At 38.8% G+C, this 20464-nt stretch overlaps 1 protein-coding gene across 1 annotated transcript in view; it reads right to left on the bottom strand.

Annotated features, from left to right (window-relative positions):
* The window catches only part of LOC148571469 (uncharacterized), a 34955-nt gene extending 14840 nt beyond the window's left edge, over window positions 1–20115 (bottom strand). Inside the window, exon 1 of the mRNA XM_088507268.1 lies at window positions 17437–20115. Within this exon, the coding sequence (XP_088363394.1) occupies window positions 17437–20115 (2679 nt within the window). The remainder of the gene's footprint in view (window positions 1–17436) is intronic.
* Window positions 20116–20464: the final 349 nt, after the last annotated feature.

The following is a 20464-nucleotide window of genomic DNA, read 5'->3' as shown; positions in this document are numbered from 1 at the left end:
TATCACTAGTCTCACTTCTACACTTCAAAATATTATATCCCGCATGAACCAACCCTCTACCTCCAATATTCAACCCTCAAACTTTAGTGCACTTCCTTTTCAATCACATAATAATCTTCCCATCCCATCACCACCCTCTATGGAAGAGCACCCACATCCATCAATCCAAGAGCAAGATGATCCCAGTTATGCTATTGATATGGAACAAGAAAGAAAGAATCATTTTTGTAAATCCATACTTCATAAGAAGCTAGAGGAGGCCCTACAGATGAAGGTAGTAGAGACCCTTGAAGTCGAAGGAGTGGTTGAAGAATTAGTGAAGGAAGACAACAAGGAGGAGCTGAATTTTGTACTTGAAGATGAAGGAATAGTTGAAATAAGTTATCATGGAAAGGAATCATCAAGGATGAGTACGATTTTATACTAAAACAACTGAACAAAGCAGTAATTATTGAAGAAGAAGAAGTGGTTGAAGACTTGGAGGAGGTTGATCGTAAGATGGATTCAATTATTGATGAATTATTACCTACAATTGAATCCTCTCCCACTAGACTGGACATGGAGATTAAAGAAGAAGAAGCACACCCTCCCATGCCCTTGGTAAGCAATGATGAAGAGATTGAATTAGAAGAAAGCTACCAAGAGGAAGAGGTTGAAATTGAAGAGGCCTGCAAAGAGGTGGAGGTTGTCAAGGGAGAGTACAAAGGAATGGAGCTTAAAATCACCTTGCCAAAGCTGTTGGAGACCTCTCTCCCAAAGCCATTACCATCCAATACAACATTCAAGTGGGTAAAATACTTATCCTTGATCTTTACCTTCCCGCTTGAATATGGGTTACTTGAGACAGATGGTCAACTTCGAGCTCTTTGTGGCTTTACGAGTAAGAGGGAGATGGCTAGTGGTAGGAATTGTCATGCAAGATTCAATATGGTGAAAGGCTCAAAGTTTAAATGCAAAGATTGGTGTAAAGCACAACTGAATGGGTCTAGGAGGCTGTTTGGGTGCCTAAATGAGAATTCGGATTGCTTACCACCCGGATGGAATCATCATGTTCCACTTGAAGACGGGTGCAGAAACAAGATTTGGGATCCAGGCATACATGAGGATCAAATATGAGAGCTCAAGGCTTGTGAAGAACTCCATCAAAGCTTGAGGAATTCACTTGGTATTGATAAAGCTTATTGGAGGTCCAAGCATTAGTGGAAGTTTCAAGACGAGTTCAAGCACAAGACACCATGACAAGGAGCTCACCAAATGTCTAACTTAAGGACTATAACTAAAAGTGCTAGGTGGGAGACAACCCACCATGGTATAATCGTTTCTTTTTTATTCTTAATCTTATTTTATTTTATTTTTACTAGTGTTCATTCATAATTTCTGCATATTCATCTGCATTCTGCATTTTGCATTCTACATTAAGAAAAAAACGCACGCGACGCGTAAGCATCGCTGATGCGTCCGCGTCATAGTTGCGTTGGGAAGAAAATAAAATTGAACAGAACGTCACGCGAAAGGGTGGCTGGAGGCGTGCCTTAGGCACAAATATGCCCACGCAATCGCGTCGCTGATGTGTCCGCGTCATTTTGAAAATCCAACCTCCCACGCGTTCGCGTCACCCGCGCGAACGCGTGGCCCTGCAAAATCGACGTAAAGAGGTGTATGGCAGAGAGTTATGATGGAGCTGGGCTGGAATGATGCTGGAAGCACCAGCCCTATCATGCGAACGCATGCTCCACGCGTCCGCGTCGTTTTGCAAATATGGCCATTCACGTGATCGCGTCACCCTAAATTTTGGCAAAATGAGTTTGAAACAGAGAGTTGCGCGACCGCACGGCTGTACTCGCGCCACTAGCACAAATCAAGTCACGCGATCGCGTGACCCACGCGACCGCGTCACTTGAAAAACATCGCACACCACGCGACCGCGTGACTCACGCGTCCGCGTCATATGCGGTGCACAGCTTATCCAAATCAGCCAAATATCATATCTTTTCTTCTCCAAATTCTAATTTTTCTTTTCCCTTCTTATTTCTTTCTTCCCCCTTCTTCCTTCTCTATTCTTTCTCATTTTTTTTACTCTCTCCTCCCTTAATTTTCACTTTCATTATCAAGGTTCTTTTTTTTCTCTCTTTATTTTTACTTTTTCATTATTTTTATTTATGTTTACTTCCTCTTTTACTTTCATTATCTATATTTTATTGTTTCTTTTTCTTTCTTTTTATTCCTTTAATTGGTGTTAGAAATCTAATTAGGTGATTATTTTCTTTTACATTTTGCTTGTGACTTATTATGGAATTGTTTGACAATTAATATTACTTCTTAAATGGTTGCTTGCATGCTCACTTTAATACTTTCAATAACATATTCACCATGCATGCTACGTGTTTGTGAAAAAGTCCATATGGCATTGTGCATTATTTTAAATTATTCTATTCTACTGCTCTAAATGCCTGTTATTTTTCACAAAACCCCTTTTATATTTTATTGATTAAATATAATTGTCAATACAAACAGGTTGTTAGTTTGAAAGAATTGATAATCAAATTGGGCATTTAATGCTTGATCTATGCTACTCATGCCTTTGCCGGCATGCCAATAAACATCTTGCATTAAATAGCCATCACATGCACTTGCTATATTTCCATTGATGAACTTTTCACATGTAGTCATGACCATGTGTTAACGACATCCTTCTTTACCGTGCATTGATTATCACTTGTACCATCCCCTTCCTTCCTTTAACCCTTAGCTTTAAAAGTTACTTTCTTTTCCCTTTTTCAGGATGGCCACCAAAAAGGGTTAAGAGAAAGCTACTCCCAAACTACCGGCAAGAAAAGAAACAAAAAGAGCACTAGCTGCGGAGTGGTACACGAAATCACAATCACACTTTTGCAATTCCGCACAACTAACCAGCAAGTGCACTGGGTCGTCCAAGTAATACCTTACGTGAGTAAGGGTCGATCCCACGGAGATTGTCGGCTTGAAGCAAGCTATGGTTATCTTGTAACTCTTAGTCAGGATATCAATAATTCTCAGATTTAATTGTAAAAAGTAAAAGAACATGAAATAAATACTTGTTATGCAGTAATGAAGAACATGTTGAGGCTTTGGAGATGCTTTGTCTTCTAAAACTCTGCTTTCCTACTATCTTCTTCTTCATGCACGCAAGGCTCCTTCCATGGTAAGCTTTATGTTGGGCATCACCATTGTCAATGGCTACTTCCCGTCTTCTCAGTGAAAATGTTCCAAATGCGCTGTCACCGCACGGCTAATCATCTGTCGGTTCTCGATCATGCTGGAATAGGATCCATTGATCCTTTTGCGTCTGTCACACGCCCAACAATCGCGAGTTTGAAGCTCGTCACAGCCATCCCTTCCCCGATCCTACTCAGAATACCACAGACAAGGTTTAAACGTTCCGGATCTCAAGAATGGCCGCCAATAATTCTAGCTTATACCACGAAGACTCTGATCTGAATCATGAGGCTAAGAGATATGCATTCAATCTAAGGTAGAATGGAGGTGGTTGTCAGGCACGCGTTCATAGGTGAGAATGATGACGAGTGTCACGGATCATCACATTCATCAGGTTGAAGTGCGAATGAATATCTTAGAATAGAAGCAAGCGTGATAGAATGGAAAACAGTAGTAATTGCATTAATTCTGGAAGAACAACATAGCTCCTTACCCCCAACAATGGGGTTTAGAGACTCATGCCATAGAGAATACAATAAGAACCGTGTAAAATGTCATGAGGTACAATATGAATCACTGAAAGTAGTATTTATAGTAAACTAGTGACCTAGGGTTACAGAAAATGAGTAAGCTAGGGTGTTTATTGTAAAATTCCACTTCCGGGGCCTACTTGGTATGTGCTTGGGCTGAGCATTGAAGCTTTCATGTGTAGAGACATTTCTTGGAGTTAAACACCAGCTTTTATGCCAGTTTGGGCGTTTAACTCCAGCTTTTGTGCCAGTTCTGGAGTTAAACGCCAGAATTCTTGAGCTGACTTGGAACGCCTGTTTGGGCCATCAAATCTCGAGAAAAGTATGGACTATTATATATTTCTGGAAAGCCCAGGATGTCTACTTTCCAACGCAATTGAGAGCGCACTAATTGGGCTTCTGTAACTCCAGAAAATTCACTTCGAGTGCAGGGAGGTCAAAATCCAACAGCATCTGCAGTCCTTTTTCAGCCTCTGAATCAGATTTTTGCTCAGGTCCCTCAATTTCAGCCAGAAAATACCTGAAATCACAGAAAAACACACAAACTCGTAGTAAAGCCCAGAAAAGTGATTTTTATTTAAAAACTAATAAAAACATAATAAAAACAAACTAAAATGTACTAAAAACATACTAAAAACAATGCCAAAAAGCGTATAAATTATCCGCTCATCACAACACCAAAATTAAATTGTTGCTTGTCCCCAAGCAACTAAAAATCAAATAGGATAAAAAGAAGAGAATATACAATGAATTCTAAAAACATCTATGAAGATCAGTATTAATTAGATGAGAGGGGCTTTTAGCTTTTTGCCTCTGAACAGTTTTGGCATCTTACTTTATCCTTTGAAGTTCAGAATGATTGGCTTCTATAGGAACTCAGAATCCAAATAGTGTCATTGATTCTCCTAGTTAAGTATGTTGATTCTTGAACACAGCTACTTTATGAGTCTTGGCCGTGACCCTAAGCACTTTGTTTTCCAGTATTACCACCGGATACATAAATGCCACAGACACATAATTGGGTGAACCTTTTCAGATTGTGACTCAGCTTTGCTAGAGTCCCCAATTAGAGGTGTCCAGAGCTCTTAAGCACACTCTTTTTGCTTTGGACCACGACTTTAACCGCTCAGTCTCAAGTTTTCACTTGACACCTTCACGCCACAAGCACATGGTTAGGGACAGCTTGGTTTAGCCGCTTAGGCCAGGATTTTATTCCTGTGGGCCCTCCTATCCACTGATACTCAAAGCCTTGGATCCTTTTTTATCACCCTGGCCTTTTGGCTTAAAGGGGTATTGGCTTTTTCTGCTTGCTTTTCTTTTTCTTTCTTTTTCTTTTCTCTCTTTTTTTTTCGCCTCTTCTTTCTTTTTTTGCAAGCTTTTCACTGCTTTTTCTTGCTTCAAGAATCAATTTTATGATTTTTCAGATCATCAGATAACATTTATCCTTTTCCCATCATTCTTTCAAGAGCCAACAATTTTAACATTCATAAACAATCAAATTGAAAAATATGCACTGTTCAAGCATTCATTCAGAAAACAATAGTATTGCCACCACATCAAAATAATTAAACTATTTTAAAATTCAAAATTCATGTACTTCTTTTTCTTTTTCAATTAAAAATACTTTTCATTTAAGAAAGGTGATGGATTCATAGGACATTCATAGCTTTAAGACATAAACTTTAATTTTATTGATTATGGAATAAAAATAAGACTCAAAAATAAATATAAAGGCAGACCCATAATAATAGAAGACAGAAAATTAAAAGCAGAAAAATAAATGACTCTTAAAATAGACTCTTAATAATAAAGGTTATCATAGAGTTAGGACTCAACAACCTTGATTTTGAGAAGTGGATGCTCCCTCAATCTGTAGGGTGCTTGGTCCTTCAAGGGAGAGCTTCTAGCGCTTCAGCTCCTGTAGCTCACGCCCCTGCTTCTCTTGTTCCTTCAGCAGCTTGCAGAGCATGCAGTTTTGAGTCTGCTGTTCTTCCTTAAGTTTTTCCATAACTTCCTGCAGCTTGGTAACAGATGCTTCTAAGCGGGTCCAGTAGTCAATTTCAGGAATTTCTGGGAGGAACTCCTGCGCCGTCTTTTTGATGGAGTTGTCTTGCACTTGTCCTTCCATTGACTTCTTGGTGATTGGGTGTTCAATTGGGATGAATTCATCTACTCCCATCCTCACCCCAGCATCTTTACATAGCAGAGAAATTAAGCTTGGGTAGGCCAGTTTGGCTTCAGTGGAGTTCTTGTTTGCAATTGTGTAAATCTCACAAAAAATCAGATGATGAATCTCCACTTCTTTTCCAAGCATAATACAATGAATCATCACTGCTCTTTTGACAGTGACCTCAGAGCGGTTGCTAGTAGGCAATATAGAGCGCCCAATGAAGTCCAGCCAGCCTCTTGCAACTGGTTTGAGATCTCCTCTCTTGAGTTGGTTTGGGACACCTTTGGAATTGGTTATCCACTTAGTTCCAGGGAGGCATATGTCCTCTAGAACTTGATCCAACCCCTTATCTACTCTCACCATTCTCCTATTAAAGGATTCAGGATCATCTTGTAGTTGAGGTAGTTTGAAGACTTCTCTTATTTTGTCCAGATGGAAGTAAATAATTCTTCCTCTGATCGTGGTTCTGTAGGTATGAAAGGCAGTTCCAGTCATTCTCTGTGTATCTGTCAGCCACAGATTTGAGTAGAATTCCTGAACCATGTTTCTTCCAACCTTTGTCTCAGGATTGGCTAGAATTTCCCATCTTCTGTTTTGAATTTACTCTTAGATCTCCGGATATTCATCTTCTTTCAGATTGAATTTAATTTCCGGGATCACTGACCTCAGACCCATTATTTTGTAGTAATGGTCTGCATGTTCTTTGGTTAGGAACCTCTCTTGATTCCAAAGACTCTTTGGAGTATTCTCTTTCTTGCCTCTTGATTTGGTTTGTTTTCCCTTAGGTGCCATAATCTTGATGAGTCTGAGCTCAGTGATCACGGAAAAGCACACCAAACTTAGAGGTTTGCTTGCCCTCAAACAAAAGAAAGGAAAGGGGAGAGAGAGGAGAAGAGGTAAATTCGAATGGTGTAGAGGAGGGGATGGCCGAAACTATTTTTATAGGAGGAGGGGATAGCTTTCGAAAAATTTGAGAGAGATATGAAAAGATATGGAAATAATTTGAGAAGATATTTGAGTTTTTGAAGAAGATTTAGAAAGGATTTGAAAAATAATTTAGAAAATTATTGAATGATGAAAATTGAGGGTGAATGATGAAAGTTTGAAACATGTTTATGCAGAAAATTATGAGTCAAAACATGAAAATTTGAAAAAATTTGAAGTTGGAAACAAAATCTCCTCCCCCTGCCTTTCTGGCGTTAAACGCCCAGAATGGTATCCATTCTGGTGTTTAACGCCTAGTTGTTGGCCATTATGGGCGTTTAACGCCCAGCCAGGTATCCTGGCTGGCGTTAAACACTAGAAACTCCTTTATCACTGGGCATTTTGCTGAACGCCCAGGATACTGCAATTCTGGCGTTAAATGCCCAGAATGGTACACATTCTGCTGTTTAACACCCAAAATGGTACCTTTACTGGCGTTAAACGCCCAGAATGATACCCATTCTGGTGTTTAACGCCCAAAATGCCCCTTACTGGTGTTTTCTTGCCAGCAAGCTCCTTTTCTCTGCTTTTTGCACTGAATCCTTCTGTAACTCTATGAATTCCTTCATATTTGATGATTAACCTTTGATGAAAATGTATATCAAGCCTCTACAAATATTAATTTAAAATAAATAACTTGCAAATGGCTGGGTTGCCTCCCAGCAAGCGCTTCTTTATTGTCTTTAACTGGACCTTTACTGAGCTTCATTCAAGCCACAGTTTTGAGCATTCTTGCTCAAAATTGCTTTCAAGATAATGTTTGATTCTCTGTCCATTGACAATGAACTTTTTGTCCGAATCAATATCTTGAAGCTCAACATATCCATATGGTGACACTCCTGTAATCACATATGGTCCCCTCCACCGGAATTTTAATTTCCCAGGGAATAATCTGAGCCTAGAGTTGAATAGTAGAACTTTTTGTCCTGGCTCAAAGACTCTGGAATACAATTTCTTGTCATGCCACTTTTTTGCCTTTTCCTTATAAATTTTTGCATTTTCAAAAGCATTGAGTCTGAACTCTTCCAGCTCATTTAGCTGGAGCAATCTTTTCTCACCAGCTAACTTAGCATCCATGTTTAGGAATCTGGTTGTCCAGTAGGCTTTATGTTCCAGTTCCACGGGCAGATGACAAGCCTTGCCATACACAAGCTGGTATGGAGAGGTTCCTATAGGAGTCTTGAATGCTGTTCTGTATGCCCACAGAGCATCATCCAAGCTCTTTGCCCAATCCTTTCTACGGGCAATTATAGTCCATTCCAGGATTCTCTTTAGTTCTCTATTAGAGACTTCAGCCTGCCCATTTGTCTGTGGATGATACGGAGTTGCTACTTTGTGGCTAATTCCATATCAAACCATAGCAGAGTAAAGCTGTTTATTGCAGAAATGGGTTCCCCCATCACTGATTAGTACTCTGGGAACACCAAATCTGCTGAAAATATGTTTTTGGAGGAACTTCAGCACAGTCTTGGTATCATTAGTGGGTGTGGCAATTGCTTCCACCTATTTAGATATGTAGTCTACTGCCACCAGAATGTAAGTGTTTGAGTATGATGGTGGGAAAGGACCCATGAAGTCAATACCCCATACATCAAACAATTCAATCTCTAAGATCCCTTGTTGAGGCATGGCATAACCATGAGGCAAGTTACCAGCTCTTTGGCAACTGTCACAGTTACGCACAAACTCTCGGGCATCTCTATAGAGAGTAGGCCAATAGAAGCCACATTGGAGGACTTTAGTGGCTGTTCGCTCACTTCCGAAATGTCCTCCATACTGTGATCCATGGCAATGCCACAGGATCTTCTGTGCCTCCTCTCTAGGGACGCATCTGCGGATCATTCCGTCAGCGCTTCTCTTAAAGAGATATGGTTCATCCCATAAGTAGTACTTTAAATCAGAAATTAGTTTTTTCTTTTGCATCCTACTGTACTCCTGGGGTATGAACCTCACAGCTTTATAATTTGCAATGTCTGCAAACCATGGTGCCTCCTGAATGGCAAAGAGTTGCTCATCTGGAAAGGTCTCAGAGATCTCAGTGGAAGGGAGGGATGCCCCAGCCACTGGTTCTAACCGGGACAGGTGATCAGCTACCTGGTTCTCCGTCCCTTTTCTGTCTCTTATTTCTATATCAAACTCTTGCAGAAGCAACACCCATCTTATGAGCCTGGGCTTTGAATCCTGCTTTGTGAGTAGATATTTAAAAGCAGCATGGTCAGTGTACACAATCACTTTTGATCCTACTAAATAGGATCTAAACTTGTCAATGGCATAAACCACTGCAAGCAGCTCTTTTTCTGTGGTTGTGTAATTCTTCTGTGCATCATTTAGAACACGACAGGCATAGTAAATAACGTGCAGAAGCTTGTTATGCCTTTGTCCCAACACTGCACCAATGGCATGGTCACTGGCATCACACATTAATTCGAATGGTAATGTCCAGTCAGGTGCAGAGATGACTGGTGCTGTGACCATGATGAGAGGAACTTTTGCATGGTCTAGAAATTGCGGATAAATCCTCGTTGCAGGTATAGTTTCTAAACCTTCAAAAGTCCTTTCATACAAACATTTTGGTTGTCACAAGTAACAAACCCTTTTTTAAATTGATAATCGAGTATTTAAACCTCGGGTCGTCTTCTCAAGGAATTGCAGGGAGGTATGTTCTTATTATTGGTTATGAGTTTTGTAAATTGGGGGTTTTGGAGCTTGGGCAATGAGCACAGATATATTTAAATGACAAATAAAATAAATAAATAACTATAAAATAAACTTTTGGCAAGGTATGAGAAATTGGAAGTCCAGTCTAGTTATCCTTATCAATGATGATGAAAACTGAATCTTAATTCCACTTAGTTAACCTTTGCTATAACAAGGGAAGGTCAAGCGACTAATTAGTTAGATCTTTGAATCCTAGTTAATTCCTAAGAAAAGATTGGGATTATTGAAGATCAATTCAATTAGCGAGGATAATAATTATCAATTATGCTATTGAGTTGGATAATTCCTGAGTTACTGATTTCTTAACTAAGACCAAAAGGGAAAATATCTAAATTAAATTAAAAGCATTCATATAAATAAAGCAAAGCAAAATTAAGTCTGAAAATACCTCGAATTGCATTCACAAAAGAACTTAAATCTGACATACAAATTAAATTGGAGAAATAAATAAAAAGAACATTGAACCTGGGATTGAGAGTCACTCCTAAAACTAAGAGAAGTCCTAAATCCTAATCCTAAAAGAGAGGAGAGAACCTTTCTCTAAAAACTACATCTACTCCTAAAATTGTGAATATGAGAGCCTCCTATGAATGAGTGCATTTCCCCACTTTATAGCCTCTAATCTGTGTTTTCTGGGCCGAGAACTGGGTCGAAAACAGCCCAGAAATCGCTGAAGAAGAATTCAAACACGCTGATTTCCGTCACTACGACGCAGCCGCATAGGGCACGCGGTCGCATCGCCTATCGTCACGGAAACTATGGCATATTATATATCAAATCGAAGCTCCGGACGTTAGCTTTTCAACGCAACTAAAACCGCGTCGTTTGGACTTCTATAGCTAAAGTTATAGCCGTTTGAGTGCAAAGAGGTCAGGCTGGACAGCTTAGCAATTTCTCCAACTTCTTGTATTCCTTCCACTTTTGCATGCTTCCTTTCCATCCTCCAAGCCATTCCTGCCCTATAATCTCTGAAATCACTTAACACACATATCAAGGCATCTAATGGTAATAAGAGAGGATTAATAATAAGCAAATATAAGATCAAAGAAGCATGTTTTCAATCATAGCACAAAATCAGGAAGGAAAACGTAAAACATGCAAATAGTAGGAATAAGTGGGTAAAGAGTTGATAAAATCCACTCAATTGAACACAAGATAAACCATAAAATAGTGGTTTATCAACCTCCCCACACTTAAACAATAGCATGTCCTCATGCTAAGCTCAAGAGAAGCTATAAAGAAATGAAGAGGAATGGTAGAATGTATGAAATGCACCCTATGTATATGAATGCAACTACATGCTAAGATGTTTCTACCTACTTGGTTAAAAATAAACAAATCTTTTAAGAACAAATATGAACTGGATTTCACTAATTCAAATCATAAAAATGAAGCACAAATAGACTTGCTGGAAGAAAATAGCTTATGAAAGCAGGGAACAAGGAATTGAGCATCGAACCCTCACTGGAAGTGTATGCACTCTAATTACTCAAGTGTTTTAGGTTCGATTCTCTCAATTCTCCACTAACCTTGCTTTCTAAGGATTGCTTTTCATCTAACAATCAACATAAATTTAATGCACAGATACACATATCAAGAGGTCTTTTAAGGGTTGTAATGGGTGTTAGGGTCAAGGTAGGATTGTATTTGGCCTTAGTGGACTAAAATCTGAATCCTTATTTAACTTAAACTTTCCACCTAACTTTAGACAATCCATGTAATCATAATACAATATCTAACCATCCATTAACCATGTTTTCCACATATTCATGCATTCTAATTTCAAGTACAGTACATATGCATTGTTTTCAACATTTACTTTGGGGCATTTTGTCCCCTTTTTCTTATTTGCTCTTTTTCCTTTTTTTTTTACATTTTTTTTTCAATGCATATGATTAAGATATTGAATGCATGAATCATGTTCTAAACATTTCTTTCACATTTTCATAAAGATATATAATACCCAATTCTTAAACCAATTGTTTCCAAATCCACTTTTCCCCACACTTAATTCATGAGCACTTTCACTAGTCTAAGCTAACCAAGGATTCAAATTAAGGACATTATTATTTTTCACTTAGAGTTAATGATGTGCTAAAGTAAAGAACAAAGGGGTAAAATAGTCTCAAATTGGTTTGCAAAGGATAATGAAAGGTAAGGCCATATGGGTATGTAAGCTTAGTGAAACAAAGGCCTCAATCATGTAAGTGTATGCATACATCAAATCATGGAAATATAGAATTAAGCAAGACAAAGATCACAATTTTAGAGAGAAAAACACACACAAAAAATGAAATATTGGTTGAAAAATGCAACCAATTCAAATAGGCTCAAAATCTCATAGATTTTGTGTGTTTGAGCTCTAAACCATGTTCCAGTATAATATCTCTTCAAACAAGTGTAACATTAAATTTTATTCAAATTAGTGAAATAATCTAAAAATTTTCTTGAAAAAGAAAATATTACTTCAACCATGTGGTAAAATATGCAAAAAAATCAAACAAATATGCAATCAAACATGCAAATGCAACAATGAACAAACAAATAAAATAAAAAATTTGGTGTTGAGTCAAGAAATAACTAACCCATGGAGATCGGTATCGACCTCCCCACACTTAAAGATTGCACCGTCCTCGGTGCATGCTGAGATGTGCAGGTGGACGGGTTGTTCCAACTGACGCTTGTAGATGGATGTGCCTTAGTTGGAGATCTCTTGGTTCCTTTCCTTGCTGGTGTCTTGTCAGTGGCCTTCTCTTTTTCTTGCTTGGTACCCATGCCTAAGGAAGAAGAAAAAAAATGAAGAGTGTAAAATATAGAAAACTAAGACTGGAAGGGAGGAAATTCCAAGTGATAAGGAATGCCAAAGAAAAGATGATATCTCAACTACATGGTAGCTACAACATGTAGGAAAGACAACAATAAAGATCAAAAAGGGGCTATTCAAAATAATAAGATTCAAGAGGATAAAAACATGTAAATAATAGGCATGAGAAGCATAGCTCAAGCATAAATGTGCCAAATTAAAGAGCATGTGTAATGATGACAATTGTGAATGATAATCTCAAATACATTGGGTGTGCAAGTTAAAAATAGGGATGAAAATAATGTAATCCAAATGTATATGAGAGCCATAAGTAAATGTCAATTGTCAAATCTTTCCTCAGAATAGCCACATGCTCAAATAAATTAAGGCACTTATCCGAATAAAACTCCAACACCAACATAAAAATGCATGAAAAAGAATTGAAAAAGAAAAAGGAAAGAACAAATAAATGCATTAAATTAAAGGGATAGAAGAGTAGAGGGGAAGAAGAAGAGAAAGAAAGAAGAAAGAAGGAAAGATAGAAGAAATAAGGATTAGAAAAGAAAAGATAAGATAATTGGCACTAATCTGGATATTCTGTGCGCCGCTTGTGACGCGGACGCGTGGTGCGTGACAAAGTCAGGTGACGCGGACGCGTGGGTCACGCGATCGCGTGACCTGTTTTGTACGATTGGCGCGAGTGTAGCCTCGCGGTCGCGCAACTCTCTGTTCGAAACTCTTTTGCCAAAAATCTGGGGACGCCATCGCGTGGGGCATGCGATCGCGTGAATGGCCATCTTTTTTAAAAACGATGCGGACGCGTGGGGCACATGTTCGCGTGGTGAGGCTTGGGCTTCCAGCACGAGTCCAGCCCAACTCCAGCTCAACTTTCTGCCATACACCCATTTACGTCGACTTCTCAGAGCCACGCGGTCGCGTGGGTGACGCGATCGCGTGGGAAGCTATTTTTCCAAATGACGCGGCCGCGTCAGCGACGCGGTTGCGTGGATCAATTTGTGCCATTAGCGCGCCTCCAGCCACGCTTTCGCGTGACTCTCTGTTTAATTCTTTTCTTCCCGACGCACATACGACGCAGACGCATCGGCGACGCTGTCGCGTCGCGTGCGAAAATCCCTTTTTTTTTATCTGAAAAAATGCAGAATGTAGTGTTAATATGAATGTGATGCAAAACTCTAGGTTCAATATAATAAAATAAAATAAAACTTGAAAACAAATAAAACTAAATAAAAATGAAAAATGAATGATCATACCATGGTGGATTGTCTCCCACCTAGCACTTTTAGTTAAAGTCCTTAAGTTGGACATTTGGTGAGCTTCCTGTTATGGTGGTTTATGCTTGTACTGATCTAGGAATTCCCACCAATGTTTGTACTTCCAGTAACCTCCGGGGTCCCAAACTAGGCGCAGAAAGCCTTCAAGTAAGTTAAAGCAAGTGGCAAGGTCCCAAGAGTGTTGATTTCTAGACTGAATTCCGGGGTCCCAGATCTTACTTTTGCACCCGTCTTCAAGTTGATTATCATGATTCCATCCGGGTGGTTTAGCCTTAGAATTCTCACTGAAGCGTCCAAATAACTTCCTAGACCCATTCAATTGAGCTTCACACCAACCCTTGCGTTTAAACTTAAAGCTTCCAACCATAATGAACCTTGCAGGACAGTTCTTACCACTGACCATCTTCCTCTTACTCTTTATACCACAAAGAGCTCTAAGTTGACCATCCGTCTCCAGTAGCCCATATTCAAGTGGAATTAGAAAGCTAAGGGATATGAGTTTTACCCACTTGAATGTTGTGAAGGATGATGGCAACTTAGGGGGAGGTGTTTTTAATGAAATTGCAAGCTCCACTCCCTTGTGCTCTTCTCTGATAATTACCACCTCTTTGTAAACTTATTCAATTTCAACCTCTTCTTCTTGGTAGCTTTCTTCCAATTCAATCTTCTCTTCATTGCTTTCCAAGGGCATGGGAGGTTGTGCTTTTTCTTCTTGAATCTCCATCTCTTGATCAACCTCTTCCAAGTCTTCAATTGTGATATTCCTTGGAGGTTGTACACCCTCCTCAACATCAATTGCAATCGTCTTGGAAGGAGGCTCTATGTTTTGACTTTCCCAAGGAGGTTCAGCATCTCCTAAGTCTTCAACTAATTCTTCTTCTTCAATAATTTCAGCTTCCTCTACTTGTTCCAGTACAAAGTCATGCTCCGTACTGTTCACTGGAGTTTCTAGTATCTCCTTCATACTACGTTCTTCATTAGATTGTCCACATGAAGCCATGGGGGTTCCTTGAGTGTCCGAACGTCGGGAAGCTAATTGACTCATTATTGCTTGCCCCAATTGATGAATGGTTGCCTGAAATCGATCCACTGTTTCCTTGAAATGATCTTTTGTCTCTTGATGCACTCGGCTTTCATAAATAGGATCATAGTGCTCTTGGATTGATGGATATGGAGATGGTGAATATTGAAGTGGTGGTTCTTGTGAGTAATTGGGTTGGAATTGGGGTGGTTCTATATATGGTTCATATGGCTCATAAGGTGGTTGGTATGGTGGTTGAGGGTTAGGGTCATATGGAGGTGAATGGCAGAAAGGGACTTATGAGTTTGGTGGTCCAAAGTTATGTTAAGGAGAGGATTCATAGGCATATGGTGGTGGTTATTGCCATGAGGGTTGATCAAATCCTTGTGGCTCCTCCCATCTTTGATTGTTCCAACCTTGATGCCTGTTCTCATTGTAATTTCTTCTTCCTACAACATTATTGTAACCAGACTCATAGCCAAAGGGGTGAGAGTTCATAGTAGCAAATAAAAATTAAAAATAAAAATAAAAACAAATTTAAATTAAAAGGTTATTTAAATTTTGAATTTGAAAATTAAATTTTTGAAATTTGAAAATTAAATTTTTGAAATTTGAAATTTGAAATAAGACAAGATAAAATAAAAATTTTAAAATAAAAACCAATAACCTCTTAACTTAAGAAAAAGCAAAAATAAAAACAAAAATAAAAACAAATAAACAAGCAAAAATAAAATATTTACAATAATCAATAATAAGGTACACGTTTGCAATTCCCCGGCAACGGCGCCATTTTGATGAGAGGAACTTTTGCATGGTCTAGAAATTGCGGATAAATCCTCGTTGCAGGTATAGTTTCTAAACCTTCAAAAGTCCTTTCATACAAACGTTTTGGTTGTCACAAGTAACAAACTCCTTTTTAAATTGATAACCGAGTATTTAAACCTCGGGTCGTCTTCTCAAGGAATTGCAGGGAGGTATGTTCTTATTATTGGTTATGAGTTTTGTAAATTGGGGGGGGGGGTTTGGAGCTTGGGCAATGAGCACATATATATTTAAATGATAAATAAAATAAATAAATAACTGTAAAATAAACTTTTGACAAGGTATGAGAAATTGGAAGTCCAGTCTAGTTATCCTTATCAATGATGATGAAAACTGAATCTTAATTCCGCTTAGTTAACCTTTGCTATAACAAGGGAAGGTCAAGCGACTAATTAGTTAGATCTTTGAATCCTAGTTAATTTCTAAGAAAAGATTGGGATTATTGAAGATCAATTTAATTAGCAAGGATAACAATTATCAATTATGCTATTGAGTTGGATAATTCCTGAGTTACTGATTTCTTAACCAAGACCAAAAGGGAAAATATCTAAATTAAATTAAAAGCATTCATATAAATAAAGCAAAGCAAAATTAAGTCTGAAAATACCTCGAATTGCATTCACAAAAGAACTTAACTCTGACATACAAATTAAATTGGAGAAATAAATAAAAAGAATATTGATCCTGGGATTGAGAGTCACTCCTAAAACTAAGAGAAGTCCTAAATCCTAATCCTAAGAGAGAGGAGAGAACCTCTCTCTAAAAACTACATCTACTCCTAAAATTGTGAATATGAGAGCCTCCTATGAATGAGTGCATTTCCCCACTTTATAGCCTCTAATCTGTGTTTTCTGGGCCGAGAACTGGGTCGAAAACAGCCCAGAAATCGCTGGAGAAGAATTCAAACACGCTGATTTCCGTCACTGCGATGCAGCCGCATGGGGCACGTGGTCGCGTCGCCTATCGTCACGGAAACTATGGCATATTATATATCAAATCGAAGCCCCAAACGTTAGCTTTTCAACGCAACTGGAACCGCATCGTTTGGATCTCTGTAGCTAAAGTTATAGCCGTTTGAGTGCGAAGAGGTCAGGCTGGACAGCTTAGCAATTTCTCCAACTTCTTGTATTCCTTCCACTTTTGCATGCTTCCTTTCCATCCTCCAAGCCGTTCCTGCCCTATAATCTCTGAAATCACTTAACACACATATCAAGGCATCTAATGGTAATAAGAGAGGATTAATAATAAGCAAATATAAGATCAAAGAAGCATGTTTTCAATCATAGCACAAAATCAGGAAGGAAAACGTAAAACATGCAAATAGTATGAATAAGTGGGTAAAGAGTTGATAAAATCCACTCAATTGAGCACAAGATAAACCATAAAATAGTGGTTTATCAGACCAGCTTGGCTTTTAGGGTTTCAAACGCCTGCAGACACTCTGTGTCAAACACAAATGGCGTGTCATCAGCTAGCAGGTTTCTCAGAGGTTTTGCAATTTTTGAAAAATCCTTTATGAACCTCCTATAGAATCCTACATGCCCCAGAAAGCTTCTGATTGCCTTTACGTTGGCAGGTGGCGGTAATTTTTCAATTACCTCTACCTTGGCTTGATCTACCTCTATTCCCTTGCTTGAAATTTTGTGTCCAAGGACAATTCCTTCAGTCACCATGAAGTGACATTTTTCCCAGTTCAAGACCAGGTTAGTTTCTTGGCACCTTTTCAGGACAAGTGCTAGATGATCAAGACAGGAGTTGAATGAGTCTCCAAATACTGAGAAGTCATCCATGAAGACTTCCAGGAATTTCTCTACCATATCAGAGAAAATAGAGAGCATGCACCTCTGAAAGGTTGCAGGTGCATTGCAGAGACCAAAAGGCATTCTTCTGTAAGCAAATACTCCAGATGGACATGTGAATGCTATTTTCTCTTGGTCTTGAGGATCCACTGCAATTTGGTTGTAGCCTGAATAGCCATCCAAAAAGTAGTAGTATTCATGACCTGCTAGTCTTTCTGGCATTTGGTCTATGAATGGTAAAGGAAAATGATCCTTTCTGGTGGCTGTATTGAGCCTTCTGTAATCAATACACATACGCCACCTTGTAACTGTTCTTGTGGGAACCAGTTCATTCTTTTCATTATGAACCACTGTCATGTCTCCCTTCTTGGGGACAACTTGGACAGGGCTCACCCAGGGGCTATCAGAAATAGGATAAATAATCTCAGCCTTTAGTAACTTAGTGACCTTTTTCTGCACCACTTCCTTCATGGCTGGATTTAGCCGCCTCTGTAGTTGAACCACTGGCTTAGCATCATCCTCCAATAGGATCTTGTACATACATCTTGCTGGGCTAATGCCCTTAAGATCACTTATGGACCACCCAAGAGCTGTCTTGTGTGTCTTTAGCACTTGAATTAGTGCTTCCTCTTCCTGTGGATTTAAAGCAGAGCTTATAATTACTGGAAAAGTATCATCTTCTCCCAGAAATGTATATTTCAGGGATGGTGATAATGGTTTGAGCTCGGGTTTAGGAGGTCTCTCCTCTTCCTGAGGGATTTTTAGAGGTTCTTTTATCTCCTCCGGTTCCTCCAGACCAGGCTGAACATCTTTAAAGATGTCCTCTAGCTCTGATTCAAGACTCTCAGTCATATTGATCTCTTCCACCAAAGTGTCAATAATATCAGTGCTCATGCAGTCATTTGATGTGTCTGGATGCTGCATAGCTTTGACAGCATTTAACTTGAACTCATCCTCATTGACTCTTAGGGTCACTTCCCCTTTTTGTACATCAATAAGAGTTCGTCCAGTTGCTAGGAAAGGTCTTCCTAGAATAAGAGTTGCACTCTTGTGCTCCTCTATTTCCAGCACTACAAAATCAGTGGGAAAGGCAAATGGCCCAACCCTGACAATCATGTCCTCAATGATGCCTGATGGATATTTAATGGAGCCATCAGCAAGTTGAAGACATATCCGGGTTGGTTTGACTTCTTCAGTCAAGCCAAGCTTTCTAATAGTAGATGCAGGTATTAAGTTAATACTTGCTCCAAGGTCACATAGGGCTGTCTTGGTACAAGAACCCTCTAATGTGCATGGTATCATAAAGCTTCCTGGATCTTGAAGCTTCTCTGGTAAGCTTTTCAGAATGACTGCACTACATTCTTCAGTGAGAAACACTTTTTCAGTTTCTCTACAATCCTTCTTATGACTTAAGATCTCTTTCATGAACTTAGCATAAGAGGGTATTTGCTCAAGTGCCTTTGCAAACGGAATTTTTATTTCAAGAGTCCTGAGATAGTCTACAAAGTGGGCAAATTGTTTATCCTGTTCCGCTTGGCGGAGTTTCTGAGGATAAGGCATCTTGGCTTTATATTCTTCAACCTTAGTTGCTGTAGGTTTATTTCCTACAGAGGTGATTGGAGAAGCCTTCTTAGAGGGGTTATCATCAGCACTTGTAGGTGTCTGATCCCTCATTGGCGTTTGAACGCCAAGAGTGGGTGCAGAATGGGCGTTTAACGCCAACTTTTCCCCCTTTTCTGGCATTTGAATGCCATAATTATTTCTCTTTGGGCTCTTGTTGTTCTCAGAGGGATTTTGGGCAGTGGGTTGATCATCCTCTGTCATTTGTTCCTTTCTTGACTTTTTGCTTCCTTGAACTGAATTATTCAATGTTTTCCCGCTCCTTAAGTGGACAGCTTGGCATTCTTCTGTTATCTGTTTAGATAGCTGCTGTCTTGTCTGATTCAATTGTGCTTCTATATTTTTATTAGCAATTGTAGTGTCTTGGAGCATCTCTTTAAATTCTGCTAATTGTTTTGTCATAAGGAGTAATTGCTGATTAAGTTCGACAATCTGTTCTTGAGGATTATGATCAGTAGTTATTGTCATAACTTCTTCTTTTATGGAGGGCTCACTGCTTGAATACAGATGTTGATTTCTAGCAACTGTATCTATGAGTTCTTGAGCCTCTTCAATTTTCTTCCTCATGTGTATAGATCCACCAGCTAAGTGATCTAGAGACATTTGAGCTTTTTCTGTAAGCCCATAGTAGAAGATGTCTAACTGTACCCACTCTGAAAACATTTCAGAGGGGCATTTCCTTAGCATCCCTCTGTACCTCTCCCAGGCATTATAAAGGGATTCATGAACCTCTTGTTTAAAGCCTTGGATGTCCAGCCTTAGCTGTGTCATCCTTTTTGGAGGGTAAAATTGATTCAGGAATTTGTCTGTTAACTGTCTCCATATTTTTATGCTTGCTGTGGGTTGGTTATTTAACCACCTCTTACCTTGATCTTTTACAGCAAATGGAAATAGTAATAATCTGTAGACATCCTGATCCACTTCTTTATCATGTACTGTGTCAGCAATTTGCAAGAACTGTGCTAGAAACTCAGTAGGTTCTTCCTGTGGAAGACCGGAATACTGGCAATTCTGCTGCACTATGATAATAAGCTGAGGGCTTAACTCAAAGCTACTTGCTTTGATGGGAGGTATACAGATGCTACTCCCATATGCAGCTGTAATGGGGTTAGCATATGACCCCAGAGTCCTTCTGGACTGTTCACTTCCACTTATGTCCATGATGGAGAAAAGAGAATTGATATGAATTATATATTTTTTTATTTTATTTAATTAAAAGTGACCGAAAATAATAAAATAAAATAAATAGAAAATAAAATAAAATTTCGAAAACTAAAGGAAAATAAAATCAAAGCAAATTGAAAACTAAATTAATTAATTAATTAAAAAGATTTTGAAAAAAATGCTTAGTTAATTTCGAAATGTGAAAGAGGAAAGTAGTTAAGTGATTTTTTTGAAAAAGATTTTGAAATTAGCAATCAAAAAGATAAGATTGAAAATTATTTTGAAAAAGATTTGATTGAGATGATATGATTGCAATTTATAAAAAAAAGATATGATTGAAAATTAT

The sequence above is a fragment of the Arachis ipaensis genome, chromosome B3 (assembly GCF_059453495.1).
Source record: "Arachis ipaensis isolate K30076 ecotype BB chromosome B3, ASM5945349v1, whole genome shotgun sequence".
NCBI classification, from domain to species: domain Eukaryota; kingdom Viridiplantae; phylum Streptophyta; class Magnoliopsida; order Fabales; family Fabaceae; genus Arachis; species Arachis ipaensis.
Note: the sequence above shows the minus strand (reverse complement) of the source record. Positions and strands in the feature narration are given on the sequence as shown.